The sequence below is a fragment of the Puma concolor genome, chromosome A1, assembly GCF_028749965.1.
Source record: "Puma concolor isolate L17-30 chromosome A1, mPumCon1.1.hap2, whole genome shotgun sequence".
Lineage (NCBI taxonomy): Eukaryota > Metazoa > Chordata > Mammalia > Carnivora > Felidae > Puma > Puma concolor.
In genome coordinates, this window is record NC_141667.1 from 30,132,800 (window position 1) to 30,155,457 (window position 22,658).

At 34.1% G+C, this 22,658-nt stretch overlaps 1 protein-coding gene across 3 annotated transcripts in view; it reads left to right on the top strand.

Annotated features, from left to right (window-relative positions):
• Positions 1-22,658, top strand: part of NIPBL (NIPBL cohesin loading factor) — a 201,006-nt gene that overhangs the window by 127,356 nt on the left and 50,992 nt on the right. For all 3 annotated transcript variants that reach the window (XM_086677236.1, XM_086677232.1, XM_086677224.1), the window contains 13 exons: positions 2,432-2,614; positions 7,027-7,224; positions 7,480-7,551; positions 7,640-7,729; positions 9,296-9,399; positions 11,961-12,047; positions 14,615-14,846; positions 16,267-16,418; positions 16,977-17,057; positions 17,510-17,610; positions 18,924-19,062; positions 21,185-21,267; positions 21,864-21,996. In XM_086677236.1, coding sequence (XP_086533362.1) covers positions 2,432-2,614; positions 7,027-7,224; positions 7,480-7,551; positions 7,640-7,729; positions 9,296-9,399; positions 11,961-12,047; positions 14,615-14,846; positions 16,267-16,418; positions 16,977-17,057; positions 17,510-17,610; positions 18,924-19,062; positions 21,185-21,267; positions 21,864-21,996 — 1,655 coding nt within the window. The remainder of the gene's footprint in view (positions 1-2,431; positions 2,615-7,026; positions 7,225-7,479; positions 7,552-7,639; positions 7,730-9,295; positions 9,400-11,960; positions 12,048-14,614; positions 14,847-16,266; positions 16,419-16,976; positions 17,058-17,509; positions 17,611-18,923; positions 19,063-21,184; positions 21,268-21,863; positions 21,997-22,658) is intronic.

The window sequence follows — 22,658 nt, forward strand, 5'->3', positions numbered from 1 at the left end:
AGTTTTCTATGTCTGGCTATTGTGAGGAGTTTTTTTAAAAGAGAGAAAGAGAGCAGAGTCCTTGCTCTGGTGATCTCACAAACCATTGTAAAGAGACTACAAGTACCAATACATATATTGACCCTTGATTATCTATTGTATATTTATCCATAGGATAATTTTTATTCTGGGATATGTATCAGGTCAGTATATGTCTTTGAGAATGGGAATTTAAGCAGAACATAATCAGGTAAATTGGCTTTTTAAAAAATGTCATGATGGATTAAAGGCCAAATACTTTGGCGCTATCTCTACTTATTTTTTTTTTTAATGTTTTGTTTGAGAGAGAGCAAGAGCACACAGGAGAGAGGTAGAGAGAGCAGGAGAGAGAGAATCCCAAGTAGGCTCTGCACTGTTGTCATGGAGCCTGACATGGGACTCTATCTCACAAACCGTGAGATCGTGACCTGAGCTGAAGTCAAGAGTTGGATGCTTAACTGACTGAGCCACTCAGGCACCAGGGGCTATCATTATTTAAATACCCCAAAAGCTTATAACATTTCAGGAGTACAAAAAGGACAGGACTTCCATTTTTTTTTTTTTTTTTAATTTGGGAAATGTCTTCATTTGCCTCTAAAATCTAGCAATTCAGAAACTATACAGGAAGTTTGTAAGTGATCATAGGAAATTGTGAATGACAGGTAATCAGAAAGCATTTATTGAGCATTTATAAATTATTAAAATAAATTAAGATAAATTATAGGCCATGTGGAAAGGGGAAGGTAAATACTAGAAGACATGATCCTTCCATCAAAAAAGAACCACACATTTAATTAGAGGTGCTCAAGACGTTAAGGACTTTTAAATGAGATGCATTTTGTATTTACCTTTGGGCTGAACATATGGACAATCCAAAGCTAAAGTTGGTTTCTTTTACTTGTAGCAATATTCTGAAAAGACCTCACTGATAAAGTACAGTTAAATTAAGGAAGCCAGCACAGAGTAATGTTACATGATTTGAAAGTGACACAGATAAGTTACACTCAACATTAGTCTGTCAGGATTCTCAGCAATGAATTCTTTGGAATACTACCAGTCACAAGTATTACATCTTTATTGGGTAAAATTTTTGCTATGCGTGTCCTTAGAAGAGTAAAAGACTAAAGGTTACTGAAATAACTCTTTCATGATGTTCAATAAAAATTGCATGAAGAATAAAAAAAAGATTATTCTTCCATTGAGATTAATAAGCTATGTTTTATATTCTTAAATTATTGGGATTGAATACTGAGGCTTTGAAATTATCTTAATCAGTACCCATTCATTTTTGTCATGATTTATTTTTATCCTTTACATAAGCACTATTAAAATTCAAATGTTGTAGTGTTAATGTTGATTATAGTTACTAATACTCCCCGTTATAATCCACTAAAGTACTCTTTGCTCCCAGTTTCTAAAATTTAGCAGCTAAGACCTCATTTTTGTACTTCCACTAAAAAATTTACAAGGGTAAGTAAAGTAAGTTAAAATTGTCATCATCAAGGACAAATTATCCTGAATAAATAGCTTTTGCTACTTCTTTATTTTTAAGCTCTCAATAAGATGTTAAGAATTTATTTCTTCATTTGTAGTGTTTGTGTATTTGTGTGTATGTGTGTAGGATTAAATAGTAAATATTATGTTAATGTTATTATGCTGATATATTTTTATTCCATCATTACTTTTTCATGGGAAAATATGAACTTATTTCATGACAGACTTGAATTTACTATTTTCAATTATAGACAATTACATTTTTAAATATTTTTGTTTTGTTTATCCTGCCTTTCATGTTCCTTTATCTTCAGTTAAATGCATATATTGGTTTATCTGTTTGAGGAAGTTCTTTGGAATACTAAAGGCATTACCATGCCTCTCGAATAGACAGTGATAGGTAAAAGCATGTAAAACTCTAGTCTCAGCCATATCACACAACCACCAAGATCATAGATGAAGAGAAGGAGGTGCTAAGTGTCTTCCAACTCTTCTAATCTGCACGGAGAGAGAGCCTTACTTTCAAACTAACGGGTATAGACCTCTGTAAAACAAATGGGGGTGCTACCAAGAATGCAAAATGAATCCCCTAGTACAAATACGCTAGTCAGTGCCAGTGGATTCATAGTTTTAGAAAGTTTTTAGTCTGTGCAGACAAATGAAGGCATTATATCAAAAACTGATGATATAACTACCCTTTTTATATTTTTTAAGTTGTTATATAATGATACATGTATAAAAACTGCATTATCAGGTCAGGGTTGAGCCTATTACAGTTTTAAATATGTGTTTTATTAAAATACAAAGCTGACTTAGAAAACGTATATAAATACTAGTATTTCATTTTCATTGTTCTAATTTAGTTAAAATTTCCCTTTTATCTTCAGATTTAAATTTTTTTCTTACCTTTCATTAATAGGTAGTATAGATCAATCAGTGTTAAAAGAATTACCCCCCGAACTTCTGGCAGAAATTGAATCCACCATGCCACTTTGTGAACGTGTGAAAATGAATAAACGCAAGCGTAGCACAGTTAATGAAAAGCCAAAATATGCTGAAATCAGTTCAGATGAAGATAATGATAGTGATGAAGCTTTTGAATGTAAGTATCACATAATTTTATTATTACTTTAGAATTAAAACGCAGGTTGATATGTTTGTCTCATTCATAATTTGGGGGGTTAGGAACAGTACAGTGATCTTAATTCTCAATAACTTAGTATAGCAAGGCTTTTTCTTTATACTAAAAAACGTGTGACAGATGAGATCAGTTGGCACCAAGAAAAAAAATTTTAATGAGCTATGATTAGTGTCAAATAACACAGGTATGGGTCTGTATTTAGCAAACATTTATTGAGTTCCTACTATATATGTTAGGCACTGAGATTAAAAATATAAATAAGATGTGGCCCCTGTCTTTAAAGAGCCTTCAGTCTAATGGGGGAAATATGTAAACCGTTGTAGCACAGTGAGAAAAGTACAGTGATAATAAGTAAATCCAGGGTGCTATGGGAGCACATTGGATTGACATCAAAATTATACTTGGGTTTCAGGGAACGCTTACTGGAAGAGGTGACACTTGAGTTGAGTCTTGAAGGACACATAGGAGATAGCCAGGTGAAGAAATATTTAAAACCATACTATCACTAAATTATGAATGGATTAGCCACATTGCCAATTATCTGTGTGGTTTGGACCTGGCTTCTCCTTTTTGCCCAGCTGTGTCCTGGAATTCCTCCCTTGTTTCACTGTTTTCCAGAGCTGGCTTCTTCACTACACAGCTACCTCTCTACAACACTGTGATCACCTGTCTTTGCACTAGACTTGCTATACCTCGCCTGTCTTCCTACTGGTCCACTGAAAAAGTTCTTCTCTTTTATCCCTATCTTCCTTCTTCTGGAGCAAGAGAATTGAGCCTAGCCAAGAGGGGTCAGCAACCTTGTTTGACTTAAACGGCATTCAGTGGAAACAGACTATGGGAGATCTTCACTTGTGTGCCAACTGACTTAGTCATTTTGACCAAAAGAACTGGGAAGACCTCCAGTGTATTCTACCTTTTCCACCTAGTTTCCATAGATTGAGGTGTGACAAGCAAGGGCAGGAAGGACAGATGCATGCTGCCAATTTTAAATGTATATTGCTGATGGAAATCCTTCACCTCCTCCAAAGTTTTTAATGTTCATTTACTCTGATTTTCTTTAAATTGTGAGCTCTTGAGCTATGAGCAGTAGGCTATAAATACTGAACAAATCTGAAGAAAGTTTTAAAATTGGAATAAAATATATAGCAAAGTTAATCTGACAATTATATGTACAATTGTTATCATTTGTATTCTCATGAGATGTATTTACATGGAATATATTTCAATGGCTAAACTTAATGCTTTTTTTATTATAATCAAACATTTTGGTCATATGGGAACATATATTCTGGAAAGGGATAGGAGAAAGGAGATCTGGTGGCTCATAAACTCACTCCCCTTTATAGACATGCCTCTCCTTCACTCTCTCTCCTGCTCCCTAAAACGTCACCCATTTCTAAAGGGAGTAGTTAAGAAGGAGGAGTTCTTTAATTGCAGACTCATTTCAAATCACACTTCAACTCCCATTTCACTGAGAGCGGCTGAGCTCCTCTCATTGCTAAGCTGAGGAGAATTTTGAAGCTATCTTGCAGTTAAGTAGAAAGGATGGCACAATCAGAAATGGCCATCAAGTGTAAGAGAAGAGAGCCACACATGCCTTATGTTTGTCATGAGTGCAGCCACTATTCTTTTCCTTGCTTTCTGTTAGGAGAGCTCTCATTTTATCTTATGGAAGCACTTAGTGTCGTCTTAAAGCCATGAACCCTGTTATATCTGTTTCCAAGTGTACTGAAAGCTCATATCAGAGAACCTCAGCTTCAGCCCTTGCTAGGAGGAAGAAAAGTTTCTCTGGATTTTTTAAGAGACTTCAGAGTAGCTTCCTGTTTTTCTAATTTCTATACAAGTAACTATAGAAAAATTTACTCTGGAGCCGCTGATTTGAGAGATGGAGGAATTGCAATTGGTAGTTTACATAAACACATTGTCATTATACCACAACAAAAACAATGCAGTGAGAATATAGTGTAGTACAAAATGTAAAAGTAGTATGAGAACATAAACACAAGCGTTATGCTGCTTTGAGAGAGACCGTTTGAAACTTAAGGTTTTACTGCAGTTTAATCAAATTGCACTCCTGAAAATCTAAAACTAAGGCAATTGTTTTGTTGAAGGATGGGGGAAAGGTTGAGGGGTAACTTTGAAAGTTGGGCCACATAGATCTGGATAGCTATAGCACAACTACAAGGTCAGTGTGTTGCTGGGGAAGGAGGGAAGATATAAGCTAAAGAGCAATGTAGGTGAAAGTTAGGGAAGGTGGAAGACACTCAAGTCATATTTTATCTACCTGTCTACTGAGCTCCTCCCCTACTTCTTGAGAGTAATAGCAAAAGAATAAACTAGTAACAATGAATTGGGATCCTGATAACCTTATTACAACACACTGTATCATAGAAGTTGGGTGGGAATTTTTTCTAACTTGCCATCCTATTTTTATCCAAATTTCCTAAAGTTTAATGGATGTGAAACAAAAAATCTTCAAGGCCTATAAAAATTATCACCGGTACGGTATTTTGTATGTTCTTGCTAACAACTGTAAGATTTTTCAAGCGTTTTCTAATCATAGAATTGAATGCTTGAAATGGATTTCGTATGAAATTAAGTTTCAAAAGGACTAGGTCATATTTGAGGTCATAGAATTCTTTCTGAACAAGTTTGCTTATTAGTTGTTTTTCCTCATGTTTAATAGGTATGTTAGTACTTGTTGAAAAAGTATTTATTGAATGCTAAATGTTTCTCTGACACACACACACACACACACACACACACACACACACACACACACACACCCCTTATATTAGTTTATAAGACAGCCTCTCCACTAAGAGAACGTACTGGGGCATACCCTAATTGCAAAAGGGGAGAAAGTCCTACTTCTTCCTCATATTTCATAGTCAAATTTATGCCTAATTATGAAGAAAATCATTGGAGATTTAAATATATGCATTTACATTTGTCTTTTTTTATGAACCATCTTTCTGTGCCAAGTCTATGACCAAAAAGAGGAAACAAAATTATCTTTTTCTGCCATACTGTCAGTAGATTGGACAGAAGCGTCCAGAACCAGAAACCAAACTAGATTCTCGAATAGGAACAGCTAAGGCAGCATGTAAGGGTGAGATTAGCCAGAGTGTAGGCATTGCTTACACATAAGGGCACCAGTACAAGCGTAGTAGAATACATCTATCTATGCTAGTAAGATTGGCATCCTTAAATCTAAGAATTTAAGGGGACTCAAGCGTTATTTTTGTCTTAAGTATTTGAGTATTGATCATAGTTAGGGATTTGAAATAGAAGTCAGCTACAAGAAAGCAAGGGAGTCACATTTAGTTCAATGATTAGAAAGTATTTCATTGTCAGCAACAAGTGGTCAAAACAAGAATCCCACGATGTGTAGGACACATTACTTCTCTAACCTAGTTTTAAGTTGTTGGTACTGCATGCAAGAGCAGGTATGGTAAATATTTGTCACTTGTACTGCCCTCAGGCTCTCACAGGACAGACATTTCTAATCAGTCTTTCTTGCTGAAATATGATGCTTTCTCAAGGAAATATAATGTTCTTGGCAGCTATTACCATTTGATCAGAGTTGATGTGTCAGATGAAATCTGTTTGCCAGTTCTGCCTAGAAGTTCCTGTCAATACTGGTGATTTTAGCAGAATGCTTAGACCCTTGGAAAGATGGGGGAGGGACTGAAGGTAACATACATAAATTTGTTTATATAGCATTTATAAGCTTAAAAGCTTTTTTCTTTGGGTTTAAGCAAATATGTTATTGGGGAACTGAATTCAGTGTGAGTATTTACAACTGTATGGATTTATTCTATCTCTGTAGGCCTGTGACGTTAGATTATCAGTCTGTTGAATTTTACCTAAATTGTGGGCTTAACTTGACTTTTAATTGTTGGTATACATGGTTACCCCATATTCTATAACACTTTCTCAAAAGTTTACTTTTCCTCCAAACCCTACTCCCCATCAGTAATCTAAATGCTTTAAGGTGTTTCTGTTTTTCATCCAAATCCTAAATAAAGATTGTTTTGCATGCCTTAATTCATCCTGATGGTTAGATATTATCTTTACTGACTCGCTGATTATATCTTTCTTTGAAATGAGCACTGTTTAATTCCCAGAACATTCCTATCTATATTTGTTAGCAAACCAAATTCATGTAAAAATATTTAAATGTAGATAGATATTGCTAAAATAAGTGATACTATTTCTATACCATAATTCATATTTCTGATTAAACAGAAAAACTCAGAATTTCCTAGACCCACACAATGATTTTCCCCCATGTGGTAAATTTGTGAAGTACAAGCTTTAATAGTCTTTTTAAATGAGGTAAATTATTTGTCATGGGGATTTGCTTTTAGCCTCTAGGAAACGACATAAAAAAGATGATGATAAAGCTTGGGAATATGAAGAACGTGACAGAAGAAGCTCTGGGGATCATAGGAGAAGTGGCCACTCTCATGAAGGAAGAAGGAGTTCAGGTGGTGGTCGTTATCGAAACCGAAGCCCATCAGATTCTGACATGGAAGATTATTCTCCTCCTCCCAGCCTTAGTGAGGGTAATACATCAGTATCAACGGATTTCTTACATAAGCCACCTTAAATTTAGGGGTTTAACTTTGAAGACTCTTTGATACTTTTTTCTGAGTTCATTAACAACTCCTAATTGTTAATCAAGACAAAAGTATGTATTTAGTTTGGAATGGCAGTGGTTATTGTTTAAGTATTTAACGTTCTGGAAGAACCTAAGCGCAAGAATAGAAATATTTTAAGTTGTCTTTCCTGTATTTCAGTATTTCTTTTGTTTGATTTAGTTGCTAGAAAAATGAAGAAAAAAGAAAAACAGAAGAAGAGGAAAGCTTATGAACCAAAACTAACACCTGAAGGTAAATTTTTGTCTTTGTTCATAGTGTTCAACTTCAGTATTCTACTTGTAATGTGATCATAATAAGTTTTTATTTTTTCTTTTTGTAGAAATGATGGATTCTTCAACTTTTAAGAGATTCACAGCCTCAATAGAGAATATTTTGGATAATTTAGAAGATATGGATTTTACTGCATTTGGTAAAATCATTTTAATATATATTTACTTCTAAATATAAAATCAATTTTAAATGTATTTATTTACCTATGTGTCTAGCTTTCTGCCAGTTATCTAGTAGATACAGAGGCATGATTAAGTGCTCTCAAGCAACTTGAAATCTGGTTGTAGAGTCAAGTGTAGTCTATATTGTCAAGAAATTGAAAACTTTAGTATAAAAATCAGGTATTATTAATTATTGATAGTGTCTTAAGAATCCTGAAAGTGCAGTTACCAAGGTAGGTGAGAGTAATTAAGGAAACCTTAACGCAGGTAAGACTTGAGTAGGTCCTAGATAAGGACCTAAATACTAATTTGAGCAGGGATGCAGAAACAGGAACCCATGCATCTGCTCATTTATTCTTATAGCCAATATTTATTGAATACTTTTTCTTTGTCAGTAATATATTAAGTGCTAGAGATGCAAAGATAAATATCCCAGCTCCTGGTTTCAAGTAATACAGAATCTAATACGGAAAACAAAATAGTAAACCAATTAACATACAATAGGATTAATGTAATATTTATATATTATATTCCTTTTATAATAATATGTAAAGATCATATCTATAAATATAAAAAGGTAATGTGCTTGCAGTGTTTAGAGCTATTCTCAACCATTTTATGCCACCTTCAGCTGGTACAAACATTTTACCTAATTTTACAAAAGCCATGTGATATACAATAATTTCTGATATGAGTCCATCTATTTGAAAATGCCTTAAAAGGTATATTACCCTTTATATTATATTACCCTTGATTTTAAAAATATTTGTTTTGTCAGAGTTACTTGCCTAAGTATCATTAATGCATTTCTCCATTATTTGGAGTAGCAGTTTTGTCATTTATAAAACTCCAGTGGTGTGCTGAGAAACTGTCTCCCATGTCATTGAAGATCCCAACCAGAAGACAGATGACACTCTCAAATTGGGATAATTTGAGGAGGACTTACAAAGAGACCAGTTTCAGAGTTAGGGACAGAATAGTGCCAGAATCCAGGGTTAACAACCATGAAACTGTTACCATCGCTGCTCCGAAAGGAACAAGGGTAAAGAGAAGTTACAGAACTCTCACTCTGTAGGGAAAAAAATATCGTAGACTGCCTTGAAAAAAGGCAGTAACCTTTTGGTCAGAGGACATAGGCAGCCTGAGGAGACCGTACAAGGAAGGAGTCACGGATATAAATACCCTGACCTCACTCTCCTTCTCTTTAGATCTTCTGACAGGGCACCCCACTAGCTGTACCCAAACAGAAGCCAGAGGGCATGAGAGACTGTTATGTAGTGCACACAGGTCAGCCCCCTGGGGCAGAGAACTTGGTTGAGAGTGAAGACACGAGATCTGAGTCCTCTTTCCATCCCAGTCAGAGCTCTAGTTTTAATCCCTGTCCTCGCTCGTTAGGGGTGCGCTTGAGGTGTGCAGAAGCCTCTTAGGTTGTTATTTGTTTAGTTTGTTTATATTTGTCTATGTGTCCAGAAATTTTATTAAAAAATTAAACTTACTATTTTGAGCTATGTATTCTCCCTTAATTGTTTGGTTTGGTTTTTCAGGTGATGATGATGAAATTCCTCAGGAACTTCTCTTAGGAAAACACCAGCTTAATGAACTCGGCAGTGAATCTGCTAAAATTAAAGCAATGGGTATAATGGATAAGGTATCTCACTAAAGTAAATTTTATATATTTACTTAAGGTCTGATCTTTGAAATTAAAGTTTCCAAGGCAAATTACAAAGTTTACATAAAGTAAATAATACTGAAAACAATTTCTGGTTGCCTTCTGAGAGGCTAACTGAATTTTTTTTTTTTTTTAAACTTGAATCAAAGAAGTATTCTATAAATTATTCTAAAGAAAACTGTATCTCATTGCACCGAAAGAGGCATGGGCCTGGATTTTTTTTTCCACTGTTTTTCTTGTTATTGTCTCAGATATTCAGATTATTTAAATGTAGAAATACACTAAATTTTTCCTTGGCGTTTGCTTTAGCCATTTAGAGTGGTAAAAGGGTAATGCTACAGTTTCAGCACATTAATTGTTAATAAGTACATAGTCTCATTGCTGTAGGCTTTATAATAATTTTTGTGAGTTGTCTTTCCTGTGAGCTCTCTGTTGCTAAATAGTCTCATTCTTTTCTAATGAAATAGCAGAGTATTTTTCATTGATAATAACTTCAGACAATAGTGACAGCATCAAGGGATGGCTTCCCATAATCTTTATGAGCCACCATTCACTTCCTAAACTACTGCATGATTGCTGTGCAGATACAATTTCAAGATGAATCCTCTCTCCTCCTCTTCTCTCTCTCTTTTTTTTTTTTTTAATTTATTTATTTATTTTGAGAGAGAGCGAGAGAGAACGTATGAGTGGGAGGGGCAGAGAGAGAGAATCCCAGGCAGGCTCCATGCTGTCAGCACAGAGCTAGACGCCAGGCTCGATCTCACAAACCATAAGATCATGACCTGAGCCATCCAGGTGCCCCTCTCCTCTTCTAACCAGGGCAGGTTCCTTTTGTACAGAATTATCTGTTCTCTGTATCTGTGAATTGGGTTGGTTTTTGTTGGTTTTAGATTCCACAGGTGAGATCATGTGTCATTTGTCTTTGACTTATTTCTCTTAGTGTAATGCCCTCAAGGACCAATCATGTTGTCACATATGGCAAGATTTCCTTTTTTATGGCAAAATAATATTCCATCGTGTATATACCACATTTTGTTTGCTCATTCATCCATCTCTGGACACTGTGGATGCTTCCATGTCTTGGCTATTGTAAATAATGATGCAGTGAACATGGGGGTGCATATATCTTTTTAAGTTAGTGTTTTCTTCTCCTTCACATAAATACCCAGAAGTGGAATTGATGGATCTTATGGTAGTTCTATTTTTAGTTTTTTGAGGACCCTCCATATTGTTTTCCATAGTGGCTGCACCCAATTACATTCCCACCAGTAGTGCACAAGGGTTTCCATGAATTTGTGTTTTAAAGCCAGACATATCACATAGTTAACCAATAATTAATGTGCTATTAGTTCATAGTATTGCTATGTGCAGAGAGAGAGGATGATTTATTGTATAGGAATATGTCATCAGTTTTCTGAGATGACACTTCCAATCCTAAGTTTATTTCATAAATTCTGTTATTATATATAGCTATTATTTCTGTTTCTCAAAGTGAATTTGCTGAGTATTTTCAAAGTATGGGAAGTTTACCAAAGTCTCAGTAGTTTAGGGGCACCTCGGTGGCTCAGTTGGCTGTGTCGGACCCTTGATTTTGGCTCAGGTCATGATTTCACAGTTCGTGAGATCTTGCTCTGTGTCAGGCTTTGTGCTGACAGTGTGGAGCCTGCTTGGGATTCTCTCTCTCTGCCCCTCCCCCACTTGTGCGCCCATTTTTCTTCCCCACCCCTTCTCTCTTTCAAAGTAAATAACCTTTTTTTTTTTTTTTTTTTTTTTTTAAGTCTTGGTAGTTTGGGGCCCCTGGGTGGCTCAGTCGGGTTAAGCATCCAACTTTGGCTCCAGTCGTGATCTCACGGTTCGTGGGTTCTAACCCCGTGTTGGGCTCTGTGCTGACAGCTTAGAGCCTGGAGCCTGCTTCAGATTCTGTGTCTCCCTCTCTCTCTGTCCCTCTCCCGCTTGCACTCTGTCTCTCTCTCTCTCTCTCAAAAATAAACATTAAAATAAAAATTTAGGGGCTCAGTTGGTTAAGCATCCAACTTGCTCAGGTCATGATCTCACAGTTCATGGGTTGGAGCCCCCACGTGCTGCTCTGTGTTGACACCTCAGAGCCTGGAGCCTACTTCCGATTCTGTCTCCCTCTCTCTCTCTGATCCTCCCCCACTTGTGTTCCTTCTCTCTCTCTCCAAAAAATAAACGTAAAGTCTCAGTATGCGTGTGTGTTCGTTCGTTCATATGCATGTTCAGGGTCACTGCCACAAGAATGGGGGCCAAGCATCAGAACAAACTCAGTCTTCACAAGCTATATGTTAAGAGTAGTAATGTGCATTTGTGCCCATTCTTTGCTTGCTTTTCTGTCCTTGAGAAACAAGGGATTAATTCTCTACATAATTCAGATTTAAATAGAGAATCTAAGTGGGAAAATTTTCTTTTCTCACTCTTTAATATATTCTGTAGCCCAAAGGTGATAATTGTACACAATGTTTCTTGAATAATTTATTACTTTTACAAGTGATTGATTGTAAAAAATTGTGTTGCTATTTCAGCTTTCCACTGACAAAACTGTGAAAGTCCTAAATATCTTGGAGAAGAATATTCAAGATGGGTCCAAGCTTTCCACTTTGTTAAATCATGTAAGTTTAAGATCCATATTGTTAATTTTACCTTTACCTTTACTAAAGTTTTTTCAAAAGAACTTTGATTTGTAGGGAAATCCCAAATTACATTAATTTAAGCTAAACTACCATTTGCTAGTTATGTTCATTAGTGCTGCTGCTAAATTACAGTTAGTAATTCAAAATTACATTGTCAGTTCACTGCTTTGACATAAGCAACAGATTTAAATTCATTTCAGTTTACAGAATTGATCTGTAATCTTACATTATGCTCTTCCTTGTGTAAGTGGATGAGTGTGTTTAAAATATTTTTCATTGGGGCGCCTGGGTGGCACAGTCGGTTAAGCGTCCGACTTCAGCCAGGTCACGATCTCGCGGTCCGTGAGTTCGAGCCCCGCGTCAGGCTCTGGGCTGATGGCTCGGAGCCTGGAGCCTGTTTCCGATTCTGTGTCTCCCTCTCTTTCTGCCCCTCCCCCGTTCATGCTCTGTCTCTGTCCGTCCCATAAATAAATAAAAAACGTTGAAAAAAAAAATTTTAAATATTTTTCATTTATGAAATGATAGTAATTCTTTTTCTTGACCTTTCCTGAAGAATTAAATAGTTAGAAACTTTATGTTGATTTCCTAATGTATCCTAAAACAGGAATCCTTATATACCATTTTTATACCTTGTTCAAATGGTCATTGAAAAGATTAAATCAAATAATTCATGTTAAGTACTTAACAGTGTCTCCACATCTTAAGTTCTCAATAAACATTAGCAAATGTTAATGTGCTAATGGCAAATGTTTATGTGAAAAGCAGTAGCAACATAATGTAATGGTTTATAAACTGATTAAAATAAATGACCTGGAGTCTACCTTCCTAGCAGTGTAGCTGACTTTCAAAATCATGTCTATATTCGAATTGATCTTGATAGCTCTACCATTAATAAATGGAAACACTGATGCTTATAGGCATTTATTATGAGATAAATGGGAAAGAATTTGGGAAAGTTTTGAGTTAGTGAATTTTCCTTATTTTTAAAACCTGATTACAAAACTATTGTATTTATTATAGAAAATTTCCAAAACACAACAAGCTCAAAACGGTCCGTCCATATTCTCATCTAGCAGTAACCACTATTAACACTTTTGATGTATCCTAAAACACTTAGTACATGCACTGGATCTTATGAGAGAAGTGTTCTTGGTATTTGTAGAAGCCACAGGATTGCTAAGTGATCTACATGGAATAAAAAATCTAGAAAAATAATCTCACGATATTTCTATTAAATATATCTATATTTTTCCAATGCCCTTTTTAAATTAGTTTTTGAATGAGAAACAGAGGGCCTAGAGAAACCTATAGTGGCAATCTACTACGTCCTTAATCTACAAATTTTTTTAAAAGACTTTGACAAGAAATTGTAACAAATGTCAAGAATCTAGAGTTCTGGAGAGCTGGCAGACTCAGTCTTACTGAAATTATTCTACTTCCTGAAGCCTTAGCATTATTTAATGTGTTGCAGGTAGCCTTAACATTTGGCATGAATGATGAACGTTCTTAACTGACTATTCCATACAACAATTTTATTGTCTAAGAAAGGCTACTTTATCTTATTTTTTTGAGTAGGTATGTAAGCAGTAAAATGAAAAAAAGCTTAGAGAAGTAGGAAAAAATAATGGAGTTTCTGGCATTAGTGATTAGAAAGCCCTTCTCTGCTTTACATATATCATGATTTTGTTTGTTTCATTTCCCAATGTATATAAGCTTTGAATAACATGCATTTGAAAGTATTCCTGGAGTGTAAAGTTTGTATTTCATAAATTAGGGATGTGATAGGATTCTCACTCTCAAAGTAAGATTAAAAGCACTCCTTCCCAATTATAATGTAAGTTGCTAGTATGTAAATTAAAATGCAGTCTCCTGTCAGTTGAATTATCCATTTTAGAAAATAAATTATGTTTTCAGTAGTCTGCATAATAACCACTTTAATCTCTGTTTCAAAAATACGGTGATGTTTGAAAACAAGTAATAGGAATGAGACTATTACATTTTACTACTTTTAAGTGAGGTCTACTGTTGTTTTCATATTTGCTTCGTTCTCACAATAGCAAGCAGAACTTACAAAGTTTTGACTGTCATAATGTTTATACCCCAAACACAAAATTATTTATATAAATTACAGTCTTTAGCTAATAAATCTTAGGTTTGGATAAAGTACATAGAAGATAAAGATAACTATAACTTTGTCATTGGAGTGTCATCTAGTGGTGAAATTAGGAGATAGAGTATATTATGTTTGAAAACTTTGAAATAAAAATCTTAAAGTAATATCAGTTTTGTACTTCATTCCTGATGTTCATGCATGTACATGCACTGGGGCACTTGACTGGCAGTAGAGCATATGACTCTTGATCTCAGGGTCGTGAGTTCAAGCCTCACATTGGGTGTAGAGCTTACTTTAAAAAAAAAAAAAGTACATACATAAAAATACTTAACATGTGTCCACTAGGGAAAATCAAATATATCTCTTTTTTAATATATATTTTAACCTATAAATGTGTTTGTTTCTATTTCACTAACAATGTGCTGTTTTATAGAATAATGATACTGAAGAAGAAGAAAGATTATGGAGAGACCTTATTATGGAGAGAGTTACAAAATCAGCAGATGCCTGTCTTACAACTATCAACATTATGACATCCCCTAACATGCCAAAAGCTGTATATATTGAGGATGTAATTGAAAGAGTTATACAATACACTAAATTTCATTTGCAGAATACGCTCTATCCTCAGTATGATCCTGTTTACAGACTAGATCCTCATGGAGGTTGGTTTGCCTTTTTATATTGAAAGCTGTTGAGTATAATGTCAAAATTTTCTATAATTTTATTATGTTGGATGGGTCAGAATGCAAGAACTTGAAATGGCCAAAAATTATTAGATCCCATAAATTATAATAAATACTGGCTTTAATTTACCTAGAGTATAGAACTTTTAGTTAATCTAGTACTGTTTAAGTGTAATTTCTTTAGCAAATATTTACATATATTAGAAGTAATTTCTACTGGTTAGGGAAAAATCCCAGATAATATGAGCTTTTGGTTCTATTTATCCCTTCCCCCTAATTTTATGCAGAATATAGGTTATCCACAAAATGAATTGATTCAAGATGTATATTCTTTGTCTTATTTATAACCTTTATAAATGAACAGTGAAATAGTTAACGTATATATATTTAAAAAGAGAGGAGGGCACCTGGGTGGCTCAGTTGGTTAAGCGTCCAGCTTCGGCTCAGGGCATGATCTCATGATTCACGGGTTCCAGCCCTGTGTTGGGCTCTGTTCTGACGGCTCAGAGCCTGGAGCCTGTTTCCAATTCTGTGTCTCCCTCTGTCTCTGCCCTCTCCTGTTCACGCTGTCTCTTTCTCTCAAAAATAAATAAATGTTAAAAAAAAATTTTTTTTTAATAAAAAGAGGGGAATATACTAGGTGTTCATGAATAATCTATAATTAATTACTTATTGTTTAATAATTGCAAGTTAATGGAAAGGGAAATAGAATCTTACCATTCTGCACCAATGAGAAAAAATAGAAAGGTAAGTATTTTATAAGAATTTTGGTAGCCACTGAAATGTGCCATAGATTATCTGTTACAAGAATGATTACTTACAGGGCGCATGGATGGCTCAGTCAGTTAAGCATCGGACTCTTGGTTTTGGCTTAGGTCATGATCTCACCATTCGTGAGATCAAGTCCTGCATTGGGCTCATGCTGATAGTGCAGAGCCTACTTGGAATATTCTGTCTCTCTGTCTGTCTCTCTCGAAATAAATAAACTTACAAAAAAAAAGAACGACTACTATCTAAATATCCCTAGAGAATAAATTTCTTTTTTTTTTTTTAATATTTGTTTATTTCTGAGAGAGAGGGAGCAAGGAGGGGAGGGTCAGAGAGAGAGGGAGAGATAGAATCCGAAGCTGCATTGACAGCGTAGACCTCCACATGGGGCTCAATCTCGCAAACTGAGATAATGACCTGAGTCGGATGCTTAGCCAACTGAGCCACCTAGAGGCCCCGAGAATATTTCTGTTTTAATAAATACCAGCTTTATTTGCCATGTTGTATATTTATGTACCACCCCCTCCCCCTAGAAAAGTGTTCCCTTAATTCATAAAACAGTTTTATTACTGTTTTTTAAAAATTATTAAAAGTTGATAAATTACTTGTTTTGAATTTTTTTTCATTTTAGGAGGCTTGTTAAGTTCAAAAGCAAAACGGGCTAAATGTTCTACCCACAAGCAGAGAGTAATAGTAATGCTTTATAATAAAGTTTGTGACATTGTTAGCAGCTTATCAGAATTGCTAGAGATACAACTTCTCACAGACACAACAATTCTTCAGGTAAGTGTTTTTTGAAGCATTTTGTTACATTTCTAGACCAAACGACTTAAGAATACAGGGTCTGAGTTTAGTATAACCTTGCTTACTCAGTAATAATGGCATCACTATGTTAATTTTTTCCATTCAGAGTATATCTAAAGTGAAGAAATACAAGTCCGGGGAAGTTTTAAAAAACATTTAGGGCACAGGATAGGTGAATGTAGAATTTAAATTCTAGAATTTAGAGTTTAGAGATAAATGATCATTTCCTTTGAAATATGCCAGGATATTTTCATCCAGAGTAGCAAAATGTTTTGTTTCTTTATATTCTTGTGACATTTATCAACCCAACATGGGGAGATCAGAGGAATGGCCACTATAAAGGAAGGTATGTGCTGATGTGTTTGAGGGTGAAAGGAGCAGAAACAGAACTAGGTAGATACTGATGATTAATGAGCGTAAAGAAAATGCTGTCTCAGTTTTTTCTGGTAAGTTTATGAATGTTTTGAAATTTAGTTAATGTAGAATGTTTCTGAAATTAACTAGAGATGTATACTGATTACTTTTTTATGTGTACAGGTATCATCAATGGGAATAACACCATTTTTTGTGGAAAATGTCAGTGAACTACAGTTGTGTGCCATTAAGTTAGTCACTGCAGTAAGTATAATCAATTCATACTTTTTGTTATCCCCCCCAGAAAAATATATCCAAACTTGCCAACATTAATGCAGATTCAAGTTTTCCATAGATTTATTTCAACATAAGGACTGTTTTTGTGTGCCTTATATTTTAAACACTTCTAAACTTTTAAAAATAACTTCAGTTAATAATTCCTGAATATCTACAATTAAATCAAAATTATTTAAAATCACTTAAATCTTGTCATTCATCTCTAAGGTAGCATACTCCTATAAATGAAACTAGTATATTCTAACTTCTACAAGAATGTTATTATAATTAATGATGGAAAAGTTGTACAGATTAAGTCATTGTCATTGAAGATGTTGAAAACATTTTTATTTTAAATGGCAGATATTTTTTATCACGTGATATAGTATTTCTGTTTTCAAATAATTATAATAATTTGAAATCTTATAATTACTAAACAGGTATTCTCAAGATATGAAAAACATAGGCAGTTAATTTTGGAAGAAATTTTTACTTCACTTGCAAGATTACCAACCAGCAAGAGGAGTTTGAGGAACTTCAGGTAACTAATTATAGCAAAGACCAAGTACAGTGAAGAATTGCATTATATTATAATCCTTATATATTTATTCCTCATCATCCCTGATTTTTATTTTAGTGATCAGATAAAAGCGAGGCAATTCAGTCAGAGCAGCATGAAGAATAACTCAGATATGTGCAAAAACAGTGCACATTTGGGGGACTTAAAGAAGTTCCTTCATCCTCAAGTGTAAAAATCTATGATGAGGTTTTTCAGTCTTGGTGCTGTGGACATTTTGGATAGATAATACTTTGTTGTACAAGACTGTTGTTGTATACATTGTAAGATGCTTAGCAGCATCCCTGACTTATACCTTCTAGGTGACAAGAGAACCACTGCCTCACCTTCTAATTGGCACAACCAAAATTTTCTCCAGACACTGGCAGATGTCCCCTGAGGGTCAAAATCCTCCTTGGTTAAGCCATAATAGAAAATAGGGCTTGAAAAAGTCAAAGGCAGTTCAAGTGTTTTATAGGCCATACTAAGGAATTTAGATTTAATCCTTTATATAGTAGGAAGTCATGGAGACTAAAGGCTCTTAATTCACTAAGCACAGAGTAACTGAGAAATGTTATACACTGCTGTGGTCAGCATGATTTTCTTTGTTGTCATAGGGTATCATTAGCATAACTACCATTATAATATTCCTGACTGATTAAGTGTATTAACCTGGCATATAGGATTATGTTTAGATTGCTTTGAAGGCTATCTTACATAAAATAATTATTTTTACCTTAATTTTTTAGCCTCATTGTGTATAGTCTATTAAACATAAAGAAAAACTATCAGCATATAAGAGAAGTCTTACACCTTTACCGTATCTTTAGAATTGAAGATTTAGAATTTGATTTTTTACATTCTGTGCCACTGGCCTTGTACCCTAGGATAGATGATCAAGAGCTGACTGTGTAGCAAATTTTAATAAGAAAATGAGTACCAGAATGCATGGGCATTTGGAAATCTTGAAGACTTTCCTCATTTTAAAAATCATTTTGAGAAATGTTTGATACTATCCATTTATAAATTTTTATCTGCAGTGCATATAAAGTATAGAAATTTGTATTAAATATTGTATTTTTCCTTTGACCACTTTAATTATCTAAGTATTTATAGGCATTGAATTGGTATTTTTTCTAATTTATTAAAAACAGACATAAGGACACTATTGTAAGCACTAAAGATAATGTCTAGAAATATTGGTAAAGCGTCCTGAATTTTCAGATGATAACATGACAAGTCAAGTTGAACTTCTCTTTGTTCTTTGTATGATTTAAATATTTTCTTCTTCATTAAAGGTTAAATAGTAGTGATATGGATGGAGAGCCTATGTATATTCAGATGGTTACAGCACTGGTTTTGCAACTAATTCAGTGTGTTGTACATTTACCATCATCAGAGAAGGACTCTAATTCAGAAGAGGACTCAAATAAAAAAGTAAGGAATCTTTTATAACTCCATACTTTTATAGGAAGCAGCACCTAAATTCTCTACGATTCTTGTAAAACTGAAGTTCTTAATTAGGACTTTTAAGACTGGTCTTTGGGATCCTTATATAGAGCACAGGATTAGTTTTTAGGAAACCTGAGTTCTGGTACTGACGATTTTATCTACTAGTCACAAAACATATAGATCATTTTAATATGAGTTTGTTTGCTCAGTTGTAAATTGGGTATGATAATACCTAACAAGCCTTTTGTATCACCTTGTAAGTTCAAGTGAGATAGTGGATGTGTAAGTGATTATTATAACTGTCTGTACTAATGCATACATATAATTGTAATAATATGTAATATGTAATAAAATGTAATTAATTTTCATGCAGAAGTAATGAACACTCTCACTGTTGAGTAAATTATAGCTAAGATTTGCTTTTGGTTTTATGTCTTTTACCTATCAATGCCTATAATTTTTCCAGGTTCTTATAGTTTTACAAAAATTCAAAAGAAACAGGAATGATTCTGTTTCTATATTCTGTTATTTTCAGAATTTTGTGTATGTATATAATAGTGTGTGTGTGTGTGTGTGTGTGTGTGTGTGTGTGTGTGTGTATATATATATATATATATATATAATTAAGTAAATGAATAAGTGAAAAATGCAGATCAAGAAAGTTGAGGTCACTGTCCCAATCTGATTTTTCTCTCCCGTCTTTCCTTCCTTATCTTTGGTAACAGGGATCATGAGAATGTTTAGCTCCTTCCATATATTTATTTATTTATCTGCATAAATTTAATGTAGAATTTTTTTAATTTACAGAAGTGATATAGCTAATTTTTTCAGTCAATATTGTTATTAATACATAAAACTAATACCAGATTCCTTTTACTTAAACATATATAACTGTATCACAACTTAAGAGTTTCTCTAGGTATACTTAGAAGTAGAATATTAAATAGTGTACATGCATTTTTAACTTGTCAGTTTGCTCAACAAAGTGGTATTTTAGCTTTCTTTCTGTTAGATTTTATTTATTCTGGTCAGTCTGAAATGATACCATATTTTATTTTGTATATTCCTGGTAACTAGTGAGCTTTTTCATGTATTTATTCACCATTGGATTTCTGAAACTTTGAACAGACTGTTTATATCCCGTTCTTTAAATTTCTAATAAAGGAATTGAATTTTCTTTTGCATTATATTTCACCATTTCATAAACTTTGAGCTTGGATTGTCTTTTTCTAAATTCTTTTTGTATTTTCAGTCAGTTTCTGCTCACCTAGATCATAAGAAATTATTGACACTGCATTTGCTTAACCACATTTGTTAGTCTTGCATATTTTAATAAATTAAAATGAAGTCAATATTTTTATTTAGTTTTTATAAGGCATTTAAATGTGTTTACTAAGGGTGTCTGGGTGGTTCAGTCGATTGAGTGACCGACTTCCGCTCATGTCACAGTCACGCAATTTGTCGGTTCGAGCCCCACACTGGGCTCTGTGCTGACAGCTCAGAGCCTGAAGCCTACTTCAGATTCTGTGTCTCCCTCTCTCTCGCTACCCCTCCCCTGTCTCTTTCTCTCTCAAAAATAAATAAACATTAAAAAATTTTTAAGAAAAAAAATTTTTTATTTAAAAAAAATTTAAGAGGGGCGCCTGGGTGGCGCAGTTGGTTAAGCATCCGACTTCAGCCAGGTCACGATCTCGCGGTCCGTGAGTTCGAGCCCCGTGTCGGGCTCTGGGCTGATGGCTCAGAGCCTGGAGCCTGTTTCCGATTCTGTGTCTCCCTCTCTCTCTTCCCCTCCCCCATTCATGCTCTGTCTCTCTCTGTCCCAAAAATAAATAAAAAACGTTGAAATAAATAAATAAATAAATAAATAAATAAATAAATAAATAAATAAATAAATAAAATTTAAGAAAATGTGTTTGCTAATTGTAGCTTATTTCTTTATATATCAAAGAATAGTCTAAGCTTCTTAGTGTTTAAATGTATCACCCCTATTCAGTAGTAACATGGCAATAGCAACTGAACTAACCTTTTTTTTTTTTTTTTTTTTTTTTTTTTTTTTTTTTTTTTGGTTATTTTTTATACCTATATAAATTCATTTTTCTCAATCTAGGTTGACCAAGATGTTGTCATTACCAACTCTTATGAAACAGCCATGAGAACAGCCCAAAACTTCCTTTCCATCTTCCTTAAAAAGTGAGCAAAATTAACATAATCTGATTTTTATTTCCCCAGGATAGAAAATAGTTCCTTTATTGTATATAAATGGTTAATCCAGTTTCCTGCCGTAACCTGAACCTTGAATGTGTCACCTTGGCCCTTGAATTCCTGATGTTTAAAATGAGGCAGTTGAAATATTAAAAATCCTAAATCTTGTGAGCTAGCTTATATGTTTGACTCCACAAGTTAAAGTACCAGATTGAAATTCTATAATTTTTCTTCAGTAAATTTGGGGGCATTCTAATTGATAGGAAAGTTTGTGGAGAGAGGTTTACTTGGCCTTTATAGGAATTTGTGGTAATCTCAGAAAAAGAGTAGTCATTTTAAAAAATGTGGTGTACTTACCGGAAAGTTAATGTTTATAATAGTCAATAAATGAATTACCTATAATAGAGGGAAGAATGAAATTTGAGAAATAGATTCATTTTAAGCTGTGTTATTTATATTTAATGTACTCTCTTATACCTTATTATTAGATATGGGGAAGAGAAAGCTTAGTTAACAAAATTTCAATCATATTGATGGACAAGTCACCTAAATTCACAGCCTTTTCCGTATTTATCTTTGAACAGATGTGGTAGTAAGCAAGGTGAAGAAGATTACAGACCACTATTTGAAAATTTTGTTCAAGACCTTCTTTCAACAGTCAATAAGCCTGAATGGCCAGCTGCTGAACTACTCCTTAGTTTGTTAGGGAGACTGTTGGTAAGAGTATAGCATTTAAAGATTATTAGATTACTAGAAGACAACATAATGAGGATGTACTCTGATTCACAGATGATGAATTCTTTAAAAATGTGTAAGGAAATATGACCATTGCATCTTTATTTTTGCATGTGCATAACTGTACACAATACTGTCAATATTTGGTAGAAAACTTTGAAATCTTGTGACTTTTGGTGCTTTCATTTCATTACAGAAGGTAACAGTACTTTAAAAACTTTGGGGTGGGGTTGGAAGTATATTGTTAGTTAAAAGCATCTCAATACTCAATCATAAATTATTATAGTTAATTCATTTCAAAGCATGAAACTGATTAATGTGAATTCTTTTTATCATTAAGAATATCTAAAAACATGACACTTTCTAGTTCTCATGTAATACAATAGGAAAATGCAAAGAAGTATTATGATTTCTCTTTTTATTTTTAAACTATATTTAGACTTCTGCAATACAAATCGTTACAAAGCTTTTGGGACCCTTACATTCTGTGAACTGGAAAACATACATATAAACAGTTGAGCCTACATTTTAACAAACATGACTGTGTTCTTAGGTTTAATCTGTACTTTTTTTTAATGAAAATGTTCAGAAAGCAACCACTTCATGGGACAATATCACAAGAAAAAATACTTAAATTTCAAATA